Source organism: Falco rusticolus, chromosome 1, assembly GCF_015220075.1.
Source record: "Falco rusticolus isolate bFalRus1 chromosome 1, bFalRus1.pri, whole genome shotgun sequence".
Taxonomy (NCBI): domain Eukaryota; kingdom Metazoa; phylum Chordata; class Aves; order Falconiformes; family Falconidae; genus Falco; species Falco rusticolus.
Window position 1 is genome coordinate 39,734,893 of NC_051187.1, and position 26,617 is coordinate 39,761,509.

At 51.8% G+C, this 26,617-nt stretch overlaps 1 protein-coding gene across 3 annotated transcripts in view; it reads left to right on the forward strand.

Moving 5' to 3' along the window:
• Window positions 1-26,617, forward strand: part of SEPTIN5 (septin 5) — a 47,606-nt gene that overhangs the window by 6,684 nt on the left and 14,305 nt on the right. The window contains exon 1 of one of the 3 annotated variants that reach the window (XM_037375662.1): window positions 24,105-24,634. The exons of 1 other annotated variant lie outside the window; for it this stretch is intronic. In XM_037375662.1, coding sequence (XP_037231559.1) covers window positions 24,545-24,634 — 90 coding nt within the window. In that variant the 5' untranslated portion in view covers window positions 24,105-24,544. One more of the 3 variants, XM_037375671.1, reaches the window with a different exon arrangement.

The window sequence follows — 26,617 nt, forward strand, 5'->3', positions numbered from 1 at the left end:
GATCTGTTGTTCCTGACTCAACGAGACATTTCTGTTTTGAGGGCTGAATGGGTTAATCTTCTTAATTCCTTCTCTTGTGTATTTCCAGTGCATTAATTGAAATCTGTTATGGCCTGCTAACATTCAGCTCTAGCTTGCTGTGCCTTCTCTGTCTGTCACTCCCAGCCTCTCCCCATGTGGCTGGTAGCGGTCCCCCCAGTAGCATCACAGCAGCCAGGTGCTGCCAGTGGCGGGGGAAGAGCATGCTGGAAGGCTGCAGGGACTGGCTTGCTAATGAGCAAAGCTTGGCTAAGGGTTGGCCAAGAGCTGAAGAGGAAGTGAAACCGTGCACAAGCATCTGCAAAGGGTGTAATGCCAAGAGGGGGAGGAGAATTGTTTAATTTCTGGCTTTAGTACAACTGTCCAGTCCTGAAGTCAAAAGGAAAAAAAAGAAAAAAAGGGAAGCTGAGGCTGAAGTTTGGCTCTAGAAAAGAAATGTAGCGATGTTGTGCAGGCAGCACAGTGCAGGGGTGCTCGAGATGGCAGAAACCTCTCTGGATCCAGCTGCGTAGCCTTCAGATTGCCCCAGCCTGGTGCCGGGCCACCGCAGCGAGGGCTGAGGGCGGCTCAGGGCTGACACTGATGTGCAGCGTGCTGGAGGAGCTTGGCCTGTGGTCCGTGCTAGCTGCGGGACTCCGTGAGGTGTGAGCTAGTGTAGCTGTAAGTCAGTCAGAGATGGGAAGCCTTTAATAGAAGTGAACTCTAGTTTTTCACACACACTTACTAAAATTGGGCTGTTTTTCTCCCGGTGGCACTAGCTGGCATCGGTAGGAGCAGGTGCCAGGACCAGAGCGCTCACCCCGGAGTTAGCTGATGGGGAGAGAGAAGCAGCGCGGGGGCTGAGCCAGCCCTGTGTGCCACTGCGGTGGCTGTGCTGCACCACAGCTGGGAGCCAAGGAGCAGGAGAGCTGAGGTCCTTCATTTGCCAGCTTTGTTCAGCTCAGCTCTTTGCTCTTCCTGGGAACTTTGGGAGTGCCCTGTTTGTTTTGAAGCTTGTTATCAAGTGTGTCCAGGGTGTGTGCATGGAGCTGGGATGGCCTGTCTCTGCCTGACCCCTCCCGGGGCAGCTGGTGCTCTTCCCCCAGGATGACTCCTGGCAAGGGAACCGGGAGCTAGGAGCGCAAGCTGAGCAAATAAACCACAGGATCCTGAGTGCTAGCTCCTCGGACTGGTCGTGGGGAGCAAGCCCGTCCCACTGACCTCTGGACATTCTCAGTGCAAAGGTGAGGGAGGGGGGGCAAAAGGATCAGTTCAGCTTGTGGGAAAAGAGGCTCCAAGGGCTTTTAACATCTCCTCTCTGCTTGCTGTGAGGCAGAGCCTGTGGCAGTGCAGATGTGGTCTGTGCTCCTGTGACTATGTTTCATTTTTCCTTGCAGACCCCTGGTGCTTGGAGCTGTGTGAACACACATGAGAAGGCAGGCTAGGCCTTTTACTGCTTTAGTTTGTATTGCAATTATTTTTAAGATTGCTTCCCAGGCCAGACACTTTGCTTTCAGCCTTTTGTAATGTCTCCTGGCTATTTCCTCGGTGTGGGAACTGTTCTAATCCTGTTTGCCGCACTGAGCTCATTCTTGCCATGATACCTATATACATGAAGTCTCTTTAGATCCTGCAGTCTTATATCCACTTTTATTTTCAAATAAATTACATACTACATTAATTATATATTCAGGTGAAATATGAGTCACAAAGGCATCTGCTATCTGCCTGCCCTACATAGATGGTCCCCTTGGCTGTGCTTTCCTTTTAGTTTAAAGCTCTCCTGAGTCTCTGCATTGGATATTAAGTGATGTGAAGTCCTGGAAACACGGATAAGTGGTATTGGAAGTGCCCATCTGGACACATAGTCCCATCTGGACTCATAGTCATTTCCGTCTGCCCAAGGCCTGCCATAAAAAATGTCAGGGAGGTTTATGGCTTTTAAGATCCTGTAGATTCTCAGTGGTTCCTGCTGCTCAGAGGAGCTGGTGCCAGCTGGAATCTGACAGTAATGGAAGAAGCATCACGGCCTTCAGGAGCTGGTATTTGCCTGGTTTTGTAGGCAGTGGGCTCAACTGAGGCACCAGAGGTTAAACTTCAAGTGATGCAGCTGGCCTACAGCAAAGTCTTGCCGCTGTGATTGCGCAGTGCCGAGATGAGCAAGAGTGTGTCATCAGGACAGCAAGAGAGATGCTGTCTGAGATGATCTGTCGTGTTCCAGTGGCTGCATTTACAGTCCCGACTCTGCGTAGATGTTTTTCTGCGACACAGCTGGAGCACTGCTCTGTAGCCCTTAGCTGGAGCACACAGAAGGGAAACTGCTCTTGTCTCACTCCCAAGATTAATAGCTTTGATGTTCATCTACATACTTTAAAGATCTCTCATCCCCTTGAAGGGAGCCCTTGGCAGAGCGTGTATTTGTGAGGGAAGTGGGTATCAGAGATGACAGTTATTTAACAGAAGTTGTTGCTTTCACTGGGCAGTTAATCCAGGCACATGGTTGGGAAGGACTCCAGGTCCACTGAGCAGCCAAATGCTCTGGATCTGCTCTAGTCCACTGGCAGCCCTGAGGCTGAGATTTCAGAAGCTCAGACCAGACCCACGGAGGTAAGCAAGTCAGAGGTAAGTTTTCTGTGTATACCCCAGTACTATCCATTGATCTCTCGGGGATCCTGCTAACCATCACTGTGCAGCTGGAGTGTGTCCCCTTGTTGTTAGGATCAACCTCATCTGCCCTGCCCTGCCACACTCAGCTCACACCAGGTTCACGCATTTGACTTCACAGCAATTTAAATAAACCAGAAGTGACTGGTTGGAGCCCAGTGTCCCTCTTCCTCAGTGCCTGCTCTGTTCAGCCTGTTGGTCCTTGAACAGAAAGGCTGCATGTCATCTCATAGCTGTGTGATGGCATTATTTTCAGCAGCTCTCATTAATGTCAGTGAAAGCCTTTCTGTTTGAGGTGGTAGGGCTGGTCCTCAGCAGCTGCTTGGAGGTTCCGGCCAGTGCCAGGCGTTTTGCTGCCTCGTTTGAATGGTCAGTCTCATCTGAACATCTCCCTGCTCCTCCCGTTGGTTGCGCTGTCATGGGCAGGTGCCAGTCAATAGCAGAATTGTTCTCTTGGTAAACAAGTGATGGTGTTATGGGAGCTGCCCTTCATGTAGCAGCAGCACAGTGTGTGCATGGGGTTGCTAACAAGGGATATCATGGGGCTTGTTAGTCTGAAAGCTTAATGAACCATCTTATGTTTCTTGGCAAAGTGTGTGGATGCTTCTTCATGTGTGCAGTTCCTGTGCTGCTTTTTGCACTTGGGTGTGTTTGGTACTGAAGTGTCCCTGCAAGGTAGAGCTCACAGAGCAGCTGTGGGCATTTTGAAGGACTTGGATCCCATCTATCATGAAACTAATGATAGCGGACATCCAGAAAACGTCTGGATGAGACCCCGGTTCTTGTTTTCTCAGACACCCTACGTATGCCCAAGGGCTGAGCTAATTCTTGGCATCAGGGAATCCGTGTGTATTGGGCACCTAGAGCTTGTCCCTTAGGGGTTTAGGGCTTTTACTTCATGACAAATCACTATTTTTCTTTCTTGTTTCTCAAAAAAACCCAAAATAATTAGGGCATCCACCCACCTCTTGGCTGGCATCCTGTAGTAATAGGCCAGCGTGTGTTTTCTACATTGGAGGAAAGCAGGTCTTGCTTCGTATTTGTAAAGTGATGGTTTACAAACGAGCCTGAAAAGAGAAACTAATTTCCCCACTTATGGCAAAGTTACATCAGAAAAGAGTCCCATCAAAAATTCATAAAGCTGGGCCATGAATTTGGCCTGACACTGTTGATTTGCTCATGTACAACAGGCATAGTCTGTGCCAGGGGTGTGCAGGTGAGGAAGCACGTTCCCTTTGTGCAGATCAAACCAGACTCCTCCATCCTTGCCCTGTCCCTTGGCACTGGAGGTTAGAAATGCTCACATTAGATTTACCTTTCCCTTCTTACCCCCTTGAGGCTGGAGAAGAGAAGGTCTCCCTTGAACTTGACTTTGTGTAGTCTGAGGGCACATGAGGCTGCTGTGAGCTGCAGGGACTGCCACGTCAGGGGCAGAGCTGCGTCTCTGGGTTAAGCAGATTTTTTGAGGGGTTGGGAACTCAGAATCTGCCTAGTCCGGCCAGTACAGTGAGACATTTAGGATGTCTGTGAGGGGATGGTGTGTTTCTGACAGGCCTGCAAGGGGCAGTGGGGTGAGATCCCACAGCAAAACATGACTAGAGAATAAATCCCAGAAAATAAATCCCAAGAGATGGCCGTTTGGCCTGGCGAGGTAGAGTTCAGGCTGGGGGACCAAGAAAATCCCTCCCTGTTCTACATGTGACATTGGTTCTGGGGATTATTATTTTTGGATTCTTAAAAAAATATAAAGGTTTGATTTCATGCTGTGCTGCAAGTCCCAGGAGCTGTTCATGGGAATCTAATCTGATTTTGCACCCTGTTCTCAATAAAGGGCTTTGAGTGACATGTCACCCTTGGCGTGCTGAAGCTGTTGCTTGAGCTGACATTGCATGGGCGTGCTGGCTTTCTGCTGACCCCTTGACCGAGCTGAGAGTTCCACCCCCGTCCTGCCTCGCTCTGCTCTTACTTATGGTGGCTGTTGCCATCTCCTTCGGGTTGCCCTGTAGGAAAACACAGTCTAGCAAATGTGGTTCTTCCACTCCATTGCTTCCAAGTTCTTTCCAAGGTTGGGTGTTGCTGCACCTCGTGTGTCCACCAACCACAGTGCTTACAGTCAAATGACTTTGTCACGTCTGATTTCTTCTTTAGTCCAGTTTAATTGCTCTGACTTCAAGAAATCCATTATAATCATTTCAAAGGTGACATTTTCATGAACTCTGCTCTTCCAGTGCCTGCTACGTTAACATCTCTCATCTTGTATCTCATGCACTTTACCATTCTTGTTATTTTCAGATGGAGCCCACAAAGAAATCAATGAGATCAGGAATACCACTAAAAAATCCACAAAAGTGAGGAGTTTAGAATTATCTGTTCCTTCAGATCAGGACTGTATTAATGAGTCACTGTTAACAGTTTTGCTACAGGGCAGGTAGAGATTATATTGATGACTCTGATTGGATAAACTTTATAGTGGAAATCACAACTAAAATAGCAACACCAGTGTCACAGCAACGTTATCTGCAAAGAACAGATGTTATGGAGAACCTGATTTGTTCAGTGTGATTGGGCTGTGTCCTTGAGGCAGTGACATTAATTATTCAGCTTGGGACGCTAACCTTTTGTGATTGCTTTCTCACTCAGTTTTTCAGGGGACAAATTGTTATCTTAAGGTGGAAAGGATTTTAGCAGGAGTGGGGCAATATGGTTTAGAATGTGTCCTTTAATGGCTCTTCAAGATTTAGGTCTTTGGTCTCTGTCTCCAGCAATCCAGTTGGATACTAAGGTTTGTTCCTAAGGCCGTGATTTTTGATGAGGAGAGGAAAAATGGCACTCTGAAATCTGGTGGAAAATACCATCCCTGAGATTTTGCCAGGACAATACTAGTATTCCAGGTCTGTCCTGGTCAAATTGAGTTGCCTGGTCTGGCTGCAGTATTTTGTACCGAATTATCACTGGTGAAATCTGCCAAAATGGCAGGGTTGGGTTGTAAAACCCATGCCTTTTGGGGAAGATTGTAACAGCAGCTCTGATGTTCTTGTTCCTAGTGCTAAGCTCAGTGGGGCCTCATGGCACCATGGCAGGGTTATGGAGTGTTTGTATGCTGATGGCATCTGTGAAAGCCCTCTCCTGGGCCACAGCCCTGCAGTTTCATGTTGTGCCAGCCCAGAACTGCGGGCTGTGCCTGCCCCAGTTAAGCCATCCTGCTTGCAGTGCCTCTGAGATCGTCAGCATATTCTGGATTAACCAAGGAGCCGACATGTTCCTCTGGTCTGGGGTGGTGGGTGGTGTGGAGATGAAAGGCAATAGGCCAAAACATCAACTTTTCCACAAAGGCCTTTGTACACTGTAGTTATTTTAAAGGCAAATTTTTAAGGCAGTTTGCAATTATACAAACCAGGGGCCAGCTTTCTTTAAACACGGATGAAAGTGCCCAAGTCCTTTGAAACTGAGAGGAGCTAGGCTGTATTTTCATAAACTTGGCTCTGATGACCAGCCTTGCCCCTGTTCTCCCCCCATTATCGCTCTGGTTGGTACAGGTTGCTGTGTAGCAAGAGCTGCCATCATCTCCCATGAACAGGCTGCTGCAGAGGACTTCACACACCTGATGCCAGGCTTGCAGTTGCCTTTCATGCGCCGTGGTCCATGGATTAGGTCCAGGAAAGGGGCTCGCAAAGGAAAATAAATGGGAAGATAGTGGAGGAGGTGGGTTCCAGGCTGCTCTGAATGGCCCTTTCGTCTTTGTCTCAAAAAAATCAGTAAGAGCCATAGGTCTGTGAAAATGGCTTTGAAAGGATCACGGCCATTCTCAGGAGTGATAGACCTATCTAACATTTTGGTTTCTTTATTTAAACTGAAACATCTACAGTGCTGCTTCTTTTTTAGGGACATTGTTTGGCAGAGATGCTGTCTGTTCATTAGTGGGTTTTTACATCTCATCCCACCTTGTTTCTTTAGAAAATTGTCCTCTTTATCCTCCTCCAAACTCTTCCTTAAGCCCCTCCTGAGCGTACTTGGCAGTAGCTAGCTAGTAGGTAGTTGCTGTAGTGCTGCTTTCTGACTGATCTGTGCGCCTGTTAGTTTTCTTGTATGCTTCTCGTTGGGATTTGGTGCTGGGATTGCCTTTGGGCTGCAGTTCAGCATCCTGCACATGGGGATGTGCTCTCTGGGAGTGTGCAGCTGATGGCAGTGCACTCCCTGGGTGACAAAACTGGGGCTGAAGAGCTAGACAGTGCTTTGCCCTGAGGCTGGATGCTTCTGCATCCCGTGTGCCTGTCTCAGCTTCACCTAGACTGGTCACAGCATGAAAAACTCATGCGGGCTTTGCTATTGCACATCTCTTCTTACCCTGTGCAGTGTTAATAATTGAGGCCATTCTTGCTGGGCTGAACTCCTCCTGTGCCCTGTTCTTTCTGGCTGTGCCAGATGACAGCAAGGGTGGCAGGGCCAAGAATTTCAGATAAATGCAACAAAGCAGCTGTTTGCTATAGCAAGAACATCTGTATTGACTGGGCTCCCTGCAGTTCGGGAGTGGGTGCTTTCACCTTTAAAATCCAACTCTAAGGCTCTTGTGTAAACAAGAAACAGGATCTGCTCCCAGGGGAACAGTTTATATAGTTAAATCTAAGTATTACTGGAAAAGGAAAATATAACCTTCGTCATCTCAGACTCCGCCAGGGCCCTGGTGTCCTTACGTCTATGGAATTCCTTTGCATAGAGGAAGCCTGGTTTGCCTGGGAAGAGAGGTTTTTTTTCTTGAATTAGATTACTTTCTGTTGCTCTAAATATACTAATGATTGCACAGCATCTCTTCCACATCCTCAGATCTTGCTGTCCAGAATATTCAACAGTCCCTCAGTGGATCTTTCCAGCCTATAGTTCTGGGAAATACAGGGTGTGGGTTTGTATGTTTACTTGTATCTTATCTGTGAGTTCCTCAACTACAGTACAGTCTGATTCCTATTAGGCTGCCCTGAGGGAAGCCTTTGCTTTCAGTCTGAATGGCTTTTACCTGTATATTGAGCAATTTAAAAATAATGGAAAAAAAACCCCAAACACCAGAACAACAACATATAGGAAAACACTGTGGGAGTGTTAGTGCATGCCTGCTCTCACTTGCAGGATTATTCATGTACTGTTGTTTATGGACAAAACGGCTGTCCATTCCTGCATGCGAAGAGCAGTTAAGTACTGGGAAAGCGTGAAGCTAATAGCAAGCAGGAGTCTCTTAAAACAGTGTTGGTGGGGTTTTCTGGGGACAGAGAACATGGCTCAGAGCTCTCCAGGATGGCTGCGTGTAGGGTGAAGAGCACAGCCCTTCCTGAATGCCTTCCTGCCCAAGGTCTTTGAAGGCTTGGCAGGCATCACTGGCCCAGCCAAGGCATTGGTAGTGAAGTTCTCACTGCTGTTTTAGAGGTGGCAGAACTGAAGCCCAGGACATAACACCTCTGTCTAGAGGCATTTCTGTCTGGAGGCTGTGATTTTTAGGGGATACGCAGCAGCTACTTTGAAGGAATGGCTCCGCTCCTCTGTGAGGCAATCACACCACAACTGAAGCTTCCCATAGGCATTTGAGCCTCAGGAATCCCCTTAGCCCAAATGTTCAACTTCAGACCTGTTCCTTCCAAGCAGTGGTTGATGTTTCTCATGCGGTGGGTTGTGAAGCATGCCCTGCTCAGCTTGTTGGAGCTAACAGGCGCTGCCTTGTAGGAGATCTGTGGCTTCTCATTTCCCTGACAAGGCAACCTGTCTGTTGGACATTTGCTTCCCCACCGGGTCCTCACTATGTTGATGACTTCTGCTGGCATCTTAACCAAATTACAGGTGTGAAGCCAGAACTGGCAGAAAGAAGCTGGTGGGAATGCAGCCAGGTGGGAACAGCCTGCTGCTTCCTCTACTGGAATGTCTGTCCCGCAGTGTGTTTATTCCTAGGCTGTGCTAAAGAGGAGCCACCTGTACAGCCCACGTCTGTGCCTGGTGCCAGGATTTAAGAGAAGTTCCTTTCTCTGGTACCCACTGCTTCTAGAAGGGTTGAAGCCCACAAAGAAGAAAGTTTTTGCTTTCACTGTGTTTTTGGCTGTTGGTATCGAGGGGTGACCTCTGGAAAGAGGCTGAGGAGCAAGGTCCTCTCTGGGAGAAGCAGTCACGCTGTACTTCTCCCACTGTTCAGCCCTAGGGGTGTGGTGTGATCCAGAGAAACTAGCACAGGACTGGCAGTGCACATGGTCCTGAGTTCCAGTCTTCCATCTCTTTGAAAGAAGTCCTAGAAATGTGCAGCGTATGATTCATAGCTCCACACTGTCCTTTGCTCCTCCGTCAACTGGATGTGCAATAGGTCCCGTTACCCCATGGTGCTAAGAAGGTATCATGCCTTGCGTTGCTTTGGCCAGTCAATGCTGTGGCACGTGTGAGGCCAAGGCATGTGCATGGGCTACAGCTGGATTGGCTCCAAATAGTGTATGGATTCCAACAGGGAGTTCTGGAAGAGACCCGCAAAACCTCAGGGCCTTCCTGTGTAGTGCAAAATCTGGGGTGAGGGGAAAAAAACCATGACTGTATAGGACAGAACTGTGTGACAGTGATGTGTCTTGGCCATTCCTGCTTGAGGCACTGTGGGATACTGCGGTTAGTTTAGTGCTTCCAAGAATGAGACACTGATTCATCTGTGGTCAATGTGTTTTTAAAATTATGCCGCTAAACTGTCGGTCTGGTTTCTCTTGGCCAAGTGTGACCATTGCAAGGCTCTCTTCCTTAGGACTCCCCTGTGCTGGTGACCTGAATTTCCATCCTCCTGCTCAGCCTGGTTTTCAGGGATTGGGTTAACTTCTGCATGATCCAGGTGGGAGAATCCTGCAGCCACCTTGCCCAGTGTGGCCACCTGACCAGTGGAGAATGGGGCTGCGCTGAAGAGGCCACAGGGTTGCGGTGCTGGTGCATGAATAAGATCAGTTGCGTGTGCTGTGTAAATGGGATCAGTTTCCAGTACAAACCATTTTCAATACTGTGTGCAGGGAGAAAGAGCTGGGCTGCTGCAGTGCAGGCATGTGAAGGCCAGCAGTTGGAGCTGGGCACAAGGTGGAGTGATGTGGCTGAGTTGGTCTGACAGCACCAAGGAGCAACTTCTCCCCACTGCTGCTTGGGGATTTGGGGAGCTGGGGGTCAGGCATAGCCCCATGCAGCTGGTGCCGTACCCTGCTGTTAACTTAAAGCAGCTCCTGCCAGGTTTGTTCTTGCAGGGGAAGGAGGGAGGGTGGAGGGTTTGGATGGCAGTCGACTGGGTGGCAGAGATTAATAAAGTGTTGAGCTCTTAACAGGGAACAAGCTCCGCTGATTTGGGTTTCCCTCCCCACCCATCCCGCTCTTTTTAATCTGTGTCACAGTCTTGAGAACGGAAGTGATTTCAGCCTGGAGGTGACCTCATCTGCCTCCAGCTCTGAGGTGGAGCAGCATTTGGAGCCATGGCCAGAGCTTCTGCCGCTCTTTGAACGATGCAGGAGAGGGGCTGAGGCTCCAGGGAGAGCCCTGTGCTTCCCACCTAGCTGCATGCTCTTGGCATGTGCTGGGCAGGGTCTCACCCTGGGGCGTCCTGCAGTCTGCCAGCCACCTGAGCGTGGGTATTGGTAAGACACAGCTCCAGCCCTGTGAGGTCCAGGCACCTCACCCCTGTTACCAGGATGTAAGGCTCCTTGGTGATGTCTGATCTGTTGTGCTGCTCTCTCCAAAGGTTGTGACCTTGGCAGGGAGGGAACAGGGGTTGTGATGTGACCCCTTACGTGCTGGTAGAGGGAATGGCCCTGTGGAGGAGCAGTACCAGTGTTAGGAACCAGCCCTGTGCACCTGCTTGAGGAAAGGGGTGTATCTGGGTGCTGGGCTGTAGCACGGTGCTCCCCAACCCCACAACTGAGGGGCAGCACCCAGCTGCTGGGTGGTACAGCTGTGCAAGTAGGGTGGGAAGTGGGGAGGGTTGTAGGGTTCCTTTTCCTTCTGTCCTCATCTTTTTACATGCTAGAGTAGGGGAGAAGCAGGAGGGAGAAGATGACAGAACAGAGTCCAAAAAACACAGCTGGACAGAAGGCCTTTCTGGAAATGGCACGTATCGGAGCAGTTTCCTGATTAAAAGTTCAGGACTGTCCTGCAGGGTGCTGAGCCATGCCTGGCTGGAAAATGTGCTCATTGCAATTGTGTGTTGGTGCAGGAAGGTGCTGAAGGTATGTGCAGGGATGGAAGAGTCCCTGCTGGGATCTTTGTGTCTGAGGGCCCTGTGGATCAGTGAAAAAGGGGATTAGAGCCATCCTGGAGGCTCTGCTTTCTGTGTTCTAGGAGCAGAGATGATGGTGGGAGCACTGAGGATGTGGAGTGTGGGGTGGGAGCCAGCTGGGCTGTCAGCTCCAGGTCCCAGGCAGTGGCAGGGAGTTTGGGAGACCACAGGCAGACACAGCTTGCAGAAACCACCAGTGAATTCTTCTTCATGACATGGCAAGGGACCCTTCTTCCTCCTCCCTTGATGTCTGCTGCTCTGAGATGGTCAAAATTTTCTCTTGCACAGTTGGAGTCTGGAGTTCCTGGACTTTGTCAGCATCCAGCAAGCCCAGCTCTACCCTGGCTGCTGGAGCTGGTCTGCCAGGCACAGCTCTGGACTTCAGTAAATAACAGTGTGCTCCAGTAAGGACAGCTTCCAAGTGCTGTCTCGCAAGCCACTGGGGGGATTCCAACGGCTTCCCCTTAAGCCTAGTTGTCTTCTGGCTCGAGCTCTAGCTTGAGGAGATGCTGGGCTGTGGAGGGCCATGGATGGGAAAATAAAAGCTGCCTTTTCTCATGTCCCTGTGGCTCTGTAGCTGGGTAGGCAGTATAGGAGGGCTACGAGTTCAGTGGAGGAATTTGCTTTTCGCTTGGCCTCATCCCAGGTGGTATCAAGAAGCTTGCTTGGAGATAAATCCCCTCCCACCACTGCTAAATAGGGAGAGTTTAACCATTCGTGGGATCTAGCAAGAGACTTCCCCCAGCTCTCCTGCCCCTTTTCCCTGTTGTACTGGGAGCAGGAACTGGGAACAGATCCCATCATAACTGTGTCAGGGTGAGGAACAGAGTTTACAGTCCCATTTTCCTCCTTCCTGCCTCGGCATTGTCTCCATGCTTGTATGTGATGGAACAATCTGTCTGTTGTGCACGGACAAGCAGGAATTTTGCACAAAATCTGTCCCTTTTGTCACCTCTGCTCAGCGCCCCACCGCTGTGCCTGTGACACTGGAGCATAGTGACAAAGTGACTGACCGGCTGGGTGACAGAGGAGCTCTGCCATGTCTGTGAGCAGGGGTTTGGGTCAGCGGAGCCCCGGGGGAGGCTAATGCTGCTGTCGGTGGTGGAGGGCGCGCAGTGCCAGTGCTCGCTGCCTGGCAGGGCTGAGGGTCTTGGCAGTCCCCTGCCATCCCTGGCCTCCTGTGTGTAAGCTGCAGCAGCATCCCAGAAAGGGGCCATTGAGCCCTGAGCCCTGCCTGTTGCCGGAGTCAGGAGGGCACAATAAAGAAGATGTGTTCAAGCGGCAGCCTGGAATGGGCTCGTGTGCAGGGAACAAATGAGCCTTTGTGCCCAGCGCTGCCTGCAGCGGGAGGTTTGTCAGCTCTGGAGCTGGGCTGCTAATGTGGGGGGGATCTGTGCCCAGCCCGGCTGTGCTGCCCAGGGCCTCCCCCCGGCTCAGGGCTAACCAGCAGCCCAGTGGCAGGGTCACTGGTTCTTCCTTTGCTGTGGGAGGTCTTTGTCTGAGCACGGCTTTGCCCGGTGGGCTACGTGGCTGCAGGGGGCAGGACCCCTGGCCTCCCAGGTCCCAGTGTTGCACAGCCTGGCTGCTCTGGGCTGTGCGTCCAGGCTGTGTGTTCCCTGCAAGGTGCAGAGTCGCCAGGAGCGGCCTCACGGTGACTGTGACAGGGCTGTAATGGACCAGGATGGCAATGTCACTGTATCTGCGGCTTTGAGGAGAAGTATCTCTTGGGAAGAGTTCAGCAAAGCAGGGCTGAGTGGGACTGCTTGACAGTATGTGACAGCAAAGCAAAGTCAGCTTGGAGAAGTGAGGGGAACTCCTATGCTTGGGGTGTTACACTAGATATACTCATTACAGAAGGATATGCTTTGGAGAAAGCTGTCGTTTTCAGCTGTTAAGAATGGACTTGAGGTCTGGCTGCTCTCCCGTCTCTGGCTGGAGCATCAGTGCCGCGCTGGTGCGGAGCTGAGCGTGGCTGTGCCTGCTGGGTGACTGAGAGCTGCCCTCTCCAGCGCAGTGTGGTTGGCGGTGGGGTATGTAAAACCACAGATGAGCTGAGAAGCTGGTGGTGGGAGCAGTAGGACAAGATCATTTTGGGAAGGATCCTCTCTGTGAAGCTGTGTAGGATGCTCTGGGCTTTTGATTTTGTATCAGTTTTGTCCAGCTAGTCACTACTGCTGCAGTATCACAGTGTGCTGCTGCATTTTGTTCATGGTGTGTTCTGATGTTTCATCCTTTCACACCTAAGAGCACTGTTCTTCAGCTCTCTCCAGGCAAGACTATGAAGATTTTGTTGGGAAGAAAAGGAGAACTTGGAGCATGTTCTGCCACTCCCTGCCATGGTTGCAAATGCACCACAGGCACCAGCTCTTCCAAAGGGAGGAGTTGCTGAGGGGAATTGCAGGGCCTGGGGGGCAGGCTGAGAGGAGCATAACGTCACTTCTCGCTCTGAAAAACACTGTGTGTGCTCAGAGAGGAAGCAGCAACCACAGGAAAAGGCTAGTTGCCAAACTCAAATTGCCAAAAATTAAGCAATCGGTTTCAAAGCATGAAACCTCCTATTGAGCAAGAGGACTGTTTTCCTGCGTAAGGCAGGTGTGACAGGTAAAACAAGGTGGCAGAGTCCTTCTGCAGTTCAGCTGCTAGACAGGGCCAGTACTTCCTTAGCCCTCCCCACCCAGGGTGCCTCCTGTTTTTATCCATTTCTTCCTCCTGCTACCGTTTTCAGAAGCCGCCTAGGCACTCCCATGCTACACGCTGCCATCTTTCTCTCTACTGTCTGCTTTGTGCTTTTGTGCTGGCCGGGAGAGCGCAGGCACCGCTGGTGTGTCTTGTGCCATTCTGGGGGCAAGTGGGTATGTGGTTGCCCCAAGCAATGCGTACAGAAAAATGAATACATGGAAACGGTGTCTGGGTAAAAATTTCTCTGTGCAGTGTGATCTCTGCAGGACCCTGATATAGAATGAAGGGGCTGGTAGCTGTTTATGCTGGGATCTTGGCTTATCAGAGGCAGATTCCTTTTGGGTTTGTAGAGGCTGGACAAAGAGATGTGGGAACAGCTGAGAACCCTTCCTTTGCTGCGGCGGCATGCAGAGCAGTAGGTCAGTGTGGTTGTGCTGTCTGCTGGAGCAAGTTCTCTGTGCCCGCAGGGAAGTGGCCTGTGGGTGGGTGTATGATGGAGCTTGATTGCAAAACCGAAGTGGGAGGGCTGCGGTGCCTCCTAGGTGTGTACTTTGTACAGAAGGGAGGTACTAGGTCACTCTGGGGAGGGCAAATCCAGACTGTGTCTATCCCAACCAGCTGGCTGTTCAGTCCCTGTGCACTCAGGAGAGCAAAGACTCTCTGGAGTCCTTTGCTCTGTAGCTGCTTCTGCAAGCCAGCATGTAAGTGGAAACAGATGGCAGCATCTCAGTGGTTAGTAGGAATCTCTCACTGCTGCAAAACTGCTAACGAAGTTTGGGGCTGGACCGAAGCAGACGGAGGCTGCTGCGCTGCCGGGGCATGCTGGCTCACGGCTCTGTGCTCTGCCTGTTATCGCCTCTCCGTTGCGATTGCTGAGCCGACCTCCCAGCCCAGCAAGCTGCAGTGTTTCCTGTAGCAGCCTCAGGCAGGGTGTTCATCTGAGTACCACAGAGTCATCAGGATGCATCAGTGTCCATCAGTCTTGGTAAATAATCTCTATGGTTATCCCTGCTGTGAGTTCCAGAGTTTGCATATCACACCTGCGTTATGGAAGGGTAGCTCTCTGGTATCCAGCACATTCCCTGCTAGGACTTTGAGCCAGATACTTCTCCATTCAAGAAGGTCTTTTTCTCTGTTTCGCTGAAAACTCAGACTAACTTCTCATTTTCTCCTTACTGTTCAGCATCTCTGATAAGGAGAAGCAACACTCAGCAGTTACTGACTATTACTCTTAAGCTTGGAAGAAACTTTATGTTCCCTTTGACAGCATAGTTTGTTTTATATACTCACTGACTTGAAGTTTTCTCCCATTGTCACAGCATTTAACAAAATGTGAATGTCCAGTCAACACTGCAGGGCACAGCGAAGTGGTGAGCTGTGCAGTGCAGGTGTAACCAGGCTTGTTGTTTGCTGGAGCAAGTAGATGGAGGAGAGCAAGGTGTTGGAGAGCATCCCTTGATTCCCTTTTTGATTATTCTGATGGCTTCCTACCCAGCTATGGCCTGGGCGTCTGTGCTGGCAGCGTACAAGGAGCTGGTGTGAATGCTGGATGGCCACACAGCCACAGGGAACTGGGGAACAGCCTGGTCCCCAGCCTGTCTCCGTTGGCCTGAGCTGCGCAAGCCTTGGGCTATCAAAATTTCGACAGTCTTTGAAATATGGGATGAGCACAGCTGTTTGCTGCCCTGCAGCTTTACCTTTTCTTTTGTGCAGCAAATTGCTCTGCTTTCTATCTGCCTGGTTGGTCCCACAGCTGTGTCGGTGGCCCACAACACAGCTGTGCTGGGGACCTCTTTGGGTCAGCCGGAGCTGTGATGCCCTTTGGGAACACCATGTCACACTGCTGCCATGCAGCTGCAGCGCTGGTCCTGCGCAGACCCTGGTGTGTGCGGTGTGCCGGGCCCCAGGGAAGCCTGGCCAGGCCACAAATGGTGGAAGAGGCACCGACAGCTCAATGACTGCAGTGTCTCAGGCCTCGTGGCCTGCAAGCCTGCCAGCAGCACAGCTGGGTAACACTCCATCCGGGACTTGGTGGGCAGCCAGCAATGGGCTGGCACGAATTTGGGGGGAGAGAGTCAGCAGCAAGCTCCTGAAATCTTCCAGAAGTCTTTTCAAAGCTCCCTCCATGGGGCAAGCGGCAGTTTGGGTTTTGCAGCCCAGTGGGGAGTAGAAATTACACATCCCAGGCAGTGATGTGGAGCTGCTGGAAGTCACGATGGTTTGCTGGAGGGCTGTGGGACTCACAGTGCTCCGTGTGGGCTTGGGATATTGCCCGTGGAGAACACGGTATATCACACGGTACAAGAAGTCAGAATTGATGGATTATCTCTGCAAACCTCAGTCTGTACATCTCCTGTGAGGGGTGATCTGTGTGATCCCAGCAGGGTGACTCCTTTGCTGTCCTCTGTCAGGTGGAGGTAATGTGTCTGTGTTTCTGTGCAGGTCCTGGGGATGCTTTTGCAGTCATCAGGGCTTTCGGTACCAGTACTGCTTCCCAGAAAGCCCCTGTTTAGTGGCAGGGGAGGACCAACATCTTGTACGCTCAGTGAGTATCTTTGTGGATACTTCATCTGGGCACATGCTTCTTCCCTTCTCTGGGAGCTTTGAGAGGCAGCTCTGTGTTGATTTACCCCAATTTAATCATTACTCCATCTCTTCCTCAGGTTTCCTGCAGGAAAGTGTTAGGATCTTTTTCTGAGAGCATCTCACACCATTGCTGATGATCAGGTGTGGTTTTTTAGGCCCTACCTGAAAGGAGTGTTTTGCACCACTGCCCATAAATGGAGGTGTGCTGCAATCGCAGTCCAGCTGATTGCTTATTCCTGCTGATTAGCTAATTGCTTCCAATTGCCAGCAACATCCCATTCACTTTAATCATGCATATTTTCTGTGTCACTTGGGGAAAAGGGGCAGGGTGCAGGTGTGTGAGGGAAAACCCTGTTTGCCAGACTGAAAAGGACAAATGCTTCTGAAACGAAGTACTCCAACTGTTGCGCAGTTCACTCTGCTGTTTATATTGAACCAAAAGCAACAGCCATGTGAGGAGGGGAGCAGAATTTCCTTCTGACTAATGCTGCTGGATTGTGCATGGCTGTGGGGGAACTGCCAGCCAGAGAAACCATCAGGAAGAAGGAGGAAATGGAAGGGGAGTCTAATTATCCATCTGCAAAGATGCAGGGCCCAGCCCTGAGCAGACTGATGTGGGCAGTGAGGTTTCCAGAGCCTGGTCGTATGGCAGGGCTGGGAAATGGGCTCCCGGGGGTCCCTTCTTGGGTGGCAGATAGTTGAGCATACATCACGAGCAGCTGGGTGAGACTGGAAGCCACATGGCTGCACTTGCCAGGGACGCTGCCCTGTGCTAGGCTCCAAGGGGCAGCACTTTGCAGCCAGGTACGGCTGTGTCATGTCTCAGTCGAGGTGGAGCAAGGGCAGAGTTGTGCATGTGTAAAGGGAAGAGGGTAAATGCCTGGCACCCCCTCAGCAGCCTCATCTCAGTCAAGTGGGCTGTGGTGCAAGTCCAGGGGTGAAGGTGGAGATCCCCGTGTACCTCTGCCATCTCAGCGAGCGTGCACAAGGACTGTGCTTGGTGTTACTGCAACGCGACTGCATGGGGGCAAGCTGACAGCGGGGCAGGAAAGGTGGGAGACTGGAGCCTGGGGGTCTAAGCGCTGGATGGAGACCTGCAGGAGACCACCTAGGAAGGAGGAGGTACATCTACCTCCTTGCCATGGAAAGCAGCAGTCTGTCTGGCCTGGAAGGGTGCAGTCTGCAGAGCTTTTTGGGGTTATCTGTCACACCGGCTGAGGCTGGCTTTCCTCTCCCTGGTGCCTCCGAGGGCTGAAGGTTGCTTTAGAGAGCTGCCTTTTTCCCCTTTAACTAATGGAATTAAAAATTATCTAAAAGTGGGCTTATTCTACTCTCTTGTGGGCATCAGCTACTCCCTAAAGTTATGTTAATTGTAGCTGGAAGACTCACACAGAGGTTGGGAGCTGTCCCAAGACAGTTGGCTTTTGTTCTCCCAGTATTGTTTTCAGGAGCCTGCTGGGAGGACAGCAGCATTAACAAAGAGCTCCTTGCAGAGCTGGGAGTATGTGAGACGCGTGTACTGGGGATGAACCAGGAGCATCCCTGCTTGGGTGGAGCATCCCTTTTCCAGCCTTATTTGTCCACTGCCTTGCTCTCCATGGTCTGTGCTTGGTGCGCTGTTTGCAGGAGTGGTGCCCTAGCCTGGAGTGCCTTTCCTGGTGATGCCCTTGGACTAGCCTCTGCTGGACCGTGTGTGGGTGTGTCTCATGATACTCGGGGGCCATGATGTCCTCTCCGGTTCAGGATTCAGCCTCTTTGGTAGACAGGCCTGATCCTGCATCCCTTACTCACGTGAGCAGTCGTCTCTATTTCAAAGGGACTACTCGGTGAGTAAGGATCGCAGGATTGGGACCACTACCTGTAACTTTAAAGTGGACCTTCTGTAGGATTCTGGCCCCAGCCTTTTCCAGTTCATGCATGTTAATATGCATCAAGAGCTTCCAAAACTGCTGATGCTCTTGTCATTTGGATGGAGAACCTGTGAGCTGGAGAAGCAGCGCCTTTCCATTTTGAAGAATAAATCACCATTATTTTCCACCCTCTCTCACCAAACAGCTCACAGCCCAGCCAGCTTCTGTGCCGTGGAGCAATGTGTACCTGTTTGTCTCCCAGGTATTCCTCTTCCTAGCTTCCCGGGGCTGGCAGGGATCTGCTCTGCCTCTCTCTGGTTTTCCCAGCTGTGGCTTTGAGATGAGAGGCAGGCAATCTATTTAAGCCTGATTTGTTCTGCAGAGCTGGAGGATGAAGCAGGGGGACGGATGAGCCGAGAGACTGCTGCAGACCTTCCTGCACGCCTGGTTTCTCCTCTCTGAACAGGCTAAATTTGGAAACCTTTGTCCTTTGTTAAGGTTTTGAATGCGTTCACAATCGGAGGTGCCAGTGACTGCGACCCTGTGTGAGGTGGAAGCATCAAAGCTGCAGGTTTGATCTGCAAATTGATTTCTGTCTGGCCCTGGCCAGGGGAAGCTGCGTGGGAGCTCCCATCCCCTGTGAGACCCACTCATCTGCGGGCTGGCTTCTCCCTCGCGTGGAACTTGTCGGTACGGCACCAGGGAAGGTCTGGCTGGAAGTGGTTCCTCCTGTGCTTCTGCGGAGAGGAGGGCAGCCGAGCCTTTGGTGGAAGAGTTCCAGCCAGCTCCGCATCTGCCCAATTCATTACTTTTTGCACATTATCCTAAATTGTGAGCAGAGGAGCCGGGTGTGACAAGAGCTGTGAACTCGCTCCAGGGGGAGTCACAAGTTTAAACAGGCGAGAGGCAATTTGAAGTCATGTGTCCTTTTTCAAAGCTGGAAGTGGAGACATTGTGTGAGTCACACAGTGCCTCTTGGGAAGTGTGAGGTGCTTCAAGTGGAAGCAGAGAGCACAAATACCTTTAAAGTGGAATTGGATAGATTTCTGGAGGGATTATGTGACAAAGCAGCAGTGATCCTAGAGTGGAAATTAATGCTTGACCTGTGGGTTAGGTAAAAGACAAGACACAGGAGATGTGGTTACTGTGTTGTGTATGCACTGTATGTACAGGAGATTAATGTGTTTTGGGATTTCTGCATTTCTGGTCTGGTATCTTGCTTTTGCCTCTGCATCAAAAGGATGAAGCCTGGCTAAAGTGTCAGGGCTCTGATGCTCCCAGTAACCACTTACGTAAAGCCTTGCTTGCAAGCTCGAGGTTAATCATCAGAGTTTAGATCAGCAAGGCATCTTGGCTTGGATCAGGTCAGCAGGAGCCTCAGGGTGAGTGTGCAGCTCGGCGGTGATGGAGCAGCAGAGTCCAAACCTTGCAGTACCCATGAAATACCCATGAGATTCATCTGCCTGAAGTCAGCACTGACTTTCTGCATAGTGGGAGAGAAGGCAGCAGGAGGAGAAGGTGGTAACTGAGCTGAGAAGGCTGTGCACCCCTGCAGGGAAGACATCGACAGCTCCTCAGCCTCCATTGCCCTGGTCCAAGCTGGGAATAGGTTTACTGCCTGCTGCTGCTCTATTCAGCTTGAGCAAATGGCTCCTCTGGAACTGCCCTTCCCACCCTGGTAGAAAACAGCCAGGAACCAAATTCCCCTTCTGTGGGGAATTCTGAAAACAACTTTATCTGCCTCAGCGGAAAAACCATAAATGCTGCTATGATGTGACTGTGCTGACTCTGCCGAGCCATGGATGCACAGAGCTTCACCAGTCCCCTGCACAGGCCAGACTGGCTGGGTGCATTCCTGATGGGACCCTTTTGCCTGGCTCTGTGCTGCTCAAAAGTGTCTGTCTGGATCAGGATGAAGATTTTTCCTTCTGTGATGTGTTCCTGGTTGTTCATCAAGGATGGAGCCTGAGCACTGCAGTCCTTAGGTGACAGCATGTCTGCCAGAAACCACTGCCTGGTAGATGGGGGACCTCTCCTCTGAGCTGGCTGGGGCCCTGTCTCCCTGTACCATGATGCTTCCCCTTATTCTCCTTCCCCTGGATGCTCTGGGTGACGTAAGGGGAGAGCTCTTCGTGGCTGGACCTCTGGATCTACCTATATTCACATTATCTTTGCTGCTCATAGTAGCAGACTAGAAAAGCTGGGTGGCTGGGGCTTAGAGTGAGCTCGTATCACCGTCCAGTATTGCTAGTATATTGCCAAGAGGCCAAAAAATGTGTTCGTGCCCCCATCTGACGGATGTTACAGCTGCATCAGTGTGGTGACCTCTGATCTGCATCCATCTGGGCAGACCGGGAGGCCTGAGCCTCTCAGCTAAGAGCGTCCAACACGCTGAGCATGGAGGCTGCTGAGGTGAAAGCCTCGCTTTGGTGTGAGCTGGGGGCTGCCGGGAGGAGGGTGTGCGGGGCTGTTCTGGTTGTGGCTGGAACCTGGCCAGGACAGTGTCAATTCAGCTGAGAACTGAATTCCCTCTCCCTGCCCCCTTCTCTGATCTGTGCTGGTCTCTCCTCACTCTTCCTTGTGTGGTTTCTGCTCCTTGCTTGTCACATTTCCAGCCACCTTTACCCACTGTGCTGGGCTCTGGGTGGTTGATCTCTGCCGCTTGCTGCAGCAGGGTCCTGAGCACTGGGTGTTCTTCTTAAATGGGTGTATGGCTTCCAGCTCTGCTGGCTGTGCGATAGCACAGCCCTGTGTCTGCCTTCGGTTAGTGCTGTTGGAACAAGCACAGCTCCTTGTTCCCTGGGCTGGTGGTGTGGAGTGCAGTGGAGGAGGGTTGCCCCTGCCTGCCCTTGCAAGGCTGAGGTACTGCTCTCAGGGATTGTTCCTGTGCTCCAGCCAGCTGCCCAGTGCTGAATTCCGCCTTCTGTGAGTTTACATCTAAAACCATGAAATAATGCGTTTTTTTCTTTTCTTCTCAGAGCCCATCTTCAGCACCACAGGCTAGAAATCCCTTCTTACAAAGGGAAAAGTAGGACATTGCTCTGCTGCTGCTAGTGCACAGCCACAGCTGTACCCACACATACTGCGTCCCCTGCCCAGAGCAGCCCTTGGGGCTGTGCTTGCCCCCAGCTGGCTTCAGTGAGCCAAAGGAGAGAGGTGTTGCACAAGGGTGGGCACATGGTTTGGCTCTGCCCTGGCCCCGTTGCTAGTGAGCAACTGCTCAACCCAGCAGCAATGCGAAGGAGCCTGGCTGTGCCAGGCAGCGCTCATTGATGATTATTTTGTCTTTCTCTTTTGCTGTCACAGTTTGACAAAGAGCTGGTCCGTGAGGTGAGGTGGGCTTGGTGCACCCTACGCCTGCGTTTCCTTTGCTGAGTGCTCAGCAGGTTGGGGCTTGTCGGAAACCTGGATTCTGCTGCCAGCTTCAGCCCTGAGCTGCTGCTGCTGGCACCTGCCTGGAGAGGAGGTTAGAGGTGCATGTGGCCCACAAGCCATTAGAAGAAACGCTTTGGTTTTGCTCTAGATCTTGAAAGGGCAAAGATGTGCATTTCCATGCTGAGCTCTGCCGCACAGCGCATCTCAGATGAATGTCCTGTGTGCTATTTTTCCTCTCAAGGATGTCATACATCATTAGCAGAGGCAGAGGAGGCTGAATCTGGGACCAGTCAACCCTCCTTCACATTTCGAAAGCCATAGCATTGGCCACTCAGCCTCAGGATGTTCTTTGTAGCCAAGACCTACCCTTCTGGGTTTCTTTCCCTAATCTATTCTGTGTGTTTCCAGACGTGGCCTTCTGGATGAAATTGCTCCCTGGCTGCCAATCCTGAGAGCATGTGTGATGTGCGAGAGCTCAAGGCATTCAGGAGACAGTAGCTCCTTGTTCCTCTCTGCACTGTCAGCATGGCTCCTGCGGCCATAAAAGCACTGTGGTTTTGTTGCAACCATATCGTTGTTGATTTCTTCTGTGATCCCAGCTCAGAGGAATGCTCTGATTTGGTGTAGTGGGCTTGTGGGGACACAGCATGTCTCCATGTGCCCTTGGAAGGTGCTTGTGGTTGGTGGCCTTGTGGCCTGTGGTCCTCAGACAAGGGTTTACCAAGCTGTGAGGATACGTGGGGGTTGGAGAGAGTTTGCTTGCAACTATTGTGGTTTATGCTGTGGAAGGACTGGTAAGACCTCTGTGTTACCGCAAGTAAGTTTGAATGCATCTTTGGTGTGCCACAAACTGTTGCTCTCGCTGCCCAGTGCAGACAGTGTGGTACCTTCATTGCCTTTTGGTCATATGCAAACTGCAGACCCTGGTGTTGGTGTCCTCCAGTCAGGAAAGCAAGGATTAGGTATTACGAATCTAGGAGAAAAAAGCGCAGTGTCACAAGCCTACTGCTGGGTTGGGAGGCTGTTGAAGGCTTACCGGCTTCCTGAGGAATGGAGCAATGTTGCAAAGCAGGGGCAGAGCCACTGAGCCGGGATGTGTTCTGAGAGGTGGCAATTCCTGCTACACCTGGACCTCAGTCCAGGACTTTGCGAAAATAATTGGGAGCAAAACTGGATGGATGTAATTTTAGTATGCTGCTGGCAGAGCAGGGTGGTTTGGAAAAGGGCTTCATGCGTGCTATATGATGGCTGTTGTGTGGCAGGAGTTTTCCTGCTCTGGGGGTGTTTCCCAGTTCTCATCCATTTATTTTTCATAGGATCACAGAATGGTTTGTGTTGGAAGGGACCTTAAAGATCACCCAGTCCCACCCCCCTGCCCTGTTCAGGGACACCTTCCACCAGCCCAGGTTGCTCCAAGCCCTGTCCAGCATGGCCTTGAGCATGGCCAGGGATGGGGCACCCACAGCTGCTCTGGGCAGCCTGGGCCAGTGTCCCACCACCCTCACAGTAAAGAACTTCCTCCTAATACTTAATCTAAATTTACTGTCTTTTTAGTTTAAAACCATTACCCCTTGTCCTATTGCTACAGGCCCTACTAAAAAGTCTGTCCCCATCTTTCCTTAAGCCCCCTTTAGGTACTGGAAGGCCGCTACAAGGTCTGCTCAGAGCCTTCTCTTCTCCAGGCTGAACATCCCCAACTCTCAGTTTTTAGGACCTTGTGCCTGCAACTTGTGAGGTCATCTTCCCTCAGCTTGCAGGCTGGCAGCATGGGTAAACCACCATTCTTTTTCCTTCTTTCCTTCTTTTTCAGCTTGTGGTGTGTTTCTAAGACTCTCACAGCTGCCCCCAGGCTTCAGTTCACTGGAGACCTTGCAGTATTGGTGCCTCGTAGCAGAACCAGGTGTCAGCCCCACTTGCAGTGCATGGTGAAGGCTCTGGGTTTGGCCTGAGGGTGACCAGCACAGGCCCTGCTGGTCAGGTGCTCTGTGGAGCCACTGCCTGCAGTTCCCAGAGAAACAGCGGGAGCTTTGGCTGGGAGCAAGGCAGGAACGAGGCTGTGGTTCGGCATCCTTCCCCATGCACAAGCAGAAAGCTGCTCAGGAACCCGTGTGGCAAGTGACAGGTTCCTCCAGCACCACCAGTGTTGCCATCTCATATGACTTTATTATAAGTGCTGTGATACTAACCTCCCCAGTTTCTGGAATCATGTGATTATATGAAATGATCAGCTTTTGTCTGTTTCAGATAAATTGCTGTTCAGTTTCTGTGATTGCACAGAGAAGCTGGAAAGCGGGTCTTGTGCATAGGTTCAGAACCCAAACTGGAGGTTTGAATGACTTTTCTGTGCACGCTAGGCTGTTGTTGAGCTTGGTTCTCATGCTTAACACACACAGATGCCTCTTTATTTTGAAATGCCTTCGAAGATTAAATGGTTGCTATAAGGCCCAGAACACATCAGCTGCTATTCAAATTGGATTCAGATGTGAGGCTGCAATAGGGCCTGGACTAGACAACAGAGGGACCGGCACCACGTGGAGGCAGATCCATGTCAACCAGGACTGCGGTCTGGGGGCTGAGTTTGGACCCTGATTTTGGGCAGCTTTTTGGACTCTTTAAACCTTCATACACACAGCCAGAAGCAGAAGGTTTTTGCTGAGAGCAAGATTCCTTGCAGCCAGCCTTTGTCTCAGCTGTGTCAGGCAGGATATCTAAGAAATTGTCCCGCTGACAAAACCCATCTGACAAAGGACTCGGACTCAGGGCCAGGACAGCATCCGGTACGTGCGCAACCTCTCTGCGGGACACTGGCAGGGCAAGAGACATTGCCGCTGGCCTGTCGGTGGCTTTGTCCTGTCCTTGCTGGCAGGCTCCTCCTGCAGCACAGGCGGAGGCAGGAAATCCCGGGCAGCTGCCGTGGGAGCCCACTCGCCTCTCCTCGCCTCGCCTCTTCTCCGCCTTGCCTCGCCAGGCTGCTGCGAGCTGAGCCAGCCCTGTGTGTGTGTGTGCATGCGTAGGCGGGGGGGCTGCTGCATGGATTTAGTGAAGCTGGGAGGGAACACATGGGTTGGGTTTTTTTTTTCTTGGCCCACGGCGGCAGTCCGTCCTGCCGGCCGCGGTTATGGATTCGATCATTATTCAGGAGCGGTTAGTGGAGCGGCTGCTTTCTCCCCGGACGCAGGCACAGCGAAGCCACCCGGCCAAGCTGAAGGTACAGGGATGTATTTATAGCACTGTGCGAGCCAGGGAGCAGCAGGGACAGAGGGGGGGAGGATGGTGCCCGAGAAGACGTGTGCAGCACAAGATGAGACCTCTGAGGAGCAGAGGAGTGGAAAGACGCTGGTAAGGGAGAGATGGTGGGGACAGAAAGGAGGGGAGCAGCCCCTGGGGGAGAGGGGCAACGGGCATGTTGGACAGCTGGGAGATGCCAGCATATTTTTGTGTGGTTACTTCATGCAGTGATTCCCTCTCTGAATGGCGTGTGCGTGCTTGGGGGGGGCTCAGGGCAGGAGAGAGCGCTGCCTGTGTGCCAAAACACAGCCTGGTTTGTGTTCCCATGTTAATGCTGGGCTGGACTAGCCGGTTTCCCTTCTGCTGCAGCAAACGTTGGTGGGTGAGTGGTTTTGCTGATACTCCCATGCTCAGCCCCAGGCCCAAGGTGGCAGATGTATGCGGGAGATGCCCCGGGGACTGTTTGTGTTTTTAATTTATGCAGCTTTCTGGCAGTGAAAGGAAGCGAAGGGTCTGCCTGTCCTCTGGGGCTGGGCTGTGCTGGTGCGTGCAGATGCGGATGTGGTGGCCGTGCCTGGCGGGAGGGGGATGGCTGGAGGAAGGGCCACCCGGGAGGGAGCTGGGCAGCTTCTGCTGGAGGCTGTAACCTGGGGGGGGGGAGGGGGCGCTCCCCGAAGAAGTGGAGGCAGGGGCACCGACATCCCAGCAAAAGCTCCATCATTTCTGAGATTTGCTCCAGACCTGGGATAGGGGCTGTTCTTCAAATTTGCTGTGGTCCCATGGTGTTTAATTTTAGCTCTTTCGAATATACCCAGCAAGGCCCCATTTATCCCAGGCTGAATGGTGAAGTCACACGAGACCTGGATTGGTTTAAACAGCACATCCACTGGAGAGATTTGGAGGAAGGAATTGGGAAGGACAGGAGCCATGGAGGCTGTGCTGTGTACTGTGCCTTGGAGGTACAGACAGCCCTGCAGGCACCTCAGTACTAGGGATGACTGAATGTTTCTACCCCCAATAGGAACAGGACTTGAACCCACCAGTGCTTTGTTCCTTGGCTTGAACTCCCAGGGAGAGCCTTGGCCACCTTGGCTGGGTGGTGGAGGATGTGAGGACATGATGTGTTGCTGTGATACCTGGTGAACCAGCAGTGTGTGCCGAGGGAGAGTACAGACATGTTTTGCTTGGCCTGGGATGCTTTGGTTTGTAACAGGGCCCCAGAGGTCAGCCACATTCCTTGGTGGCCTCTTCTGCTGTGCAGGGGGCATATTCCCAGGTATGTGGGAACAAAGGCAGTGTGTGGAGGAGGCAGTGCGGAGAGGGGCTCCTGGGGCCCTTTCCTGACAGCTGGTGCTGGTGAGGGAAGTGCGGTGCAGTGACTGGCTGTCCTGGCTTGTGTCAGCTTGAGGGGAGCTGGCTTGCAAGGGTCAGGAGCATGTGGAGGGGGCTGTGATGCCTTCAGGAACTCCCTCAGTCCAAGTCTCTCATCTAATTAATGGATTTTAGCTTTTCATAACCCTGAAAGTCACCTGCCTCCTTCAGTGGCTCTCACAGCCTTCTACACCCCCTTCAGCACTCTCCATCCCATGCATAGTTGCTCTGCAGATAGCATCCATGTTGGGTCCTAACGAAGATGGTGAGTGGTGTAGGGCTTTGAGCAAGGCAGACACCAGGCTTAGGAGGCTACTTGGTCTCCTTAAGTGTGGTGCTGATGCTGGTGCGCTAGCAGAGATGGTGACGTATCCCTGTAGCAGTACCTGAACATGGCTAGGATGGGAGCTCAAGTTGGGTGTCTCAGAGCCAAGATGAGGAGCCATGGGTCGAGGCTGGCTGTGGTGCAGGGGCCATGCTGTTGTTCTGAGAGAAGGCTGTTAGAAGAAGGGGTTCCCTCACCACAATTTCCCCTGTATCTCTTGCCTTTACCCTTGGCAGATATGCTGGCTGCTGGCTCCGCTGTAGTGCG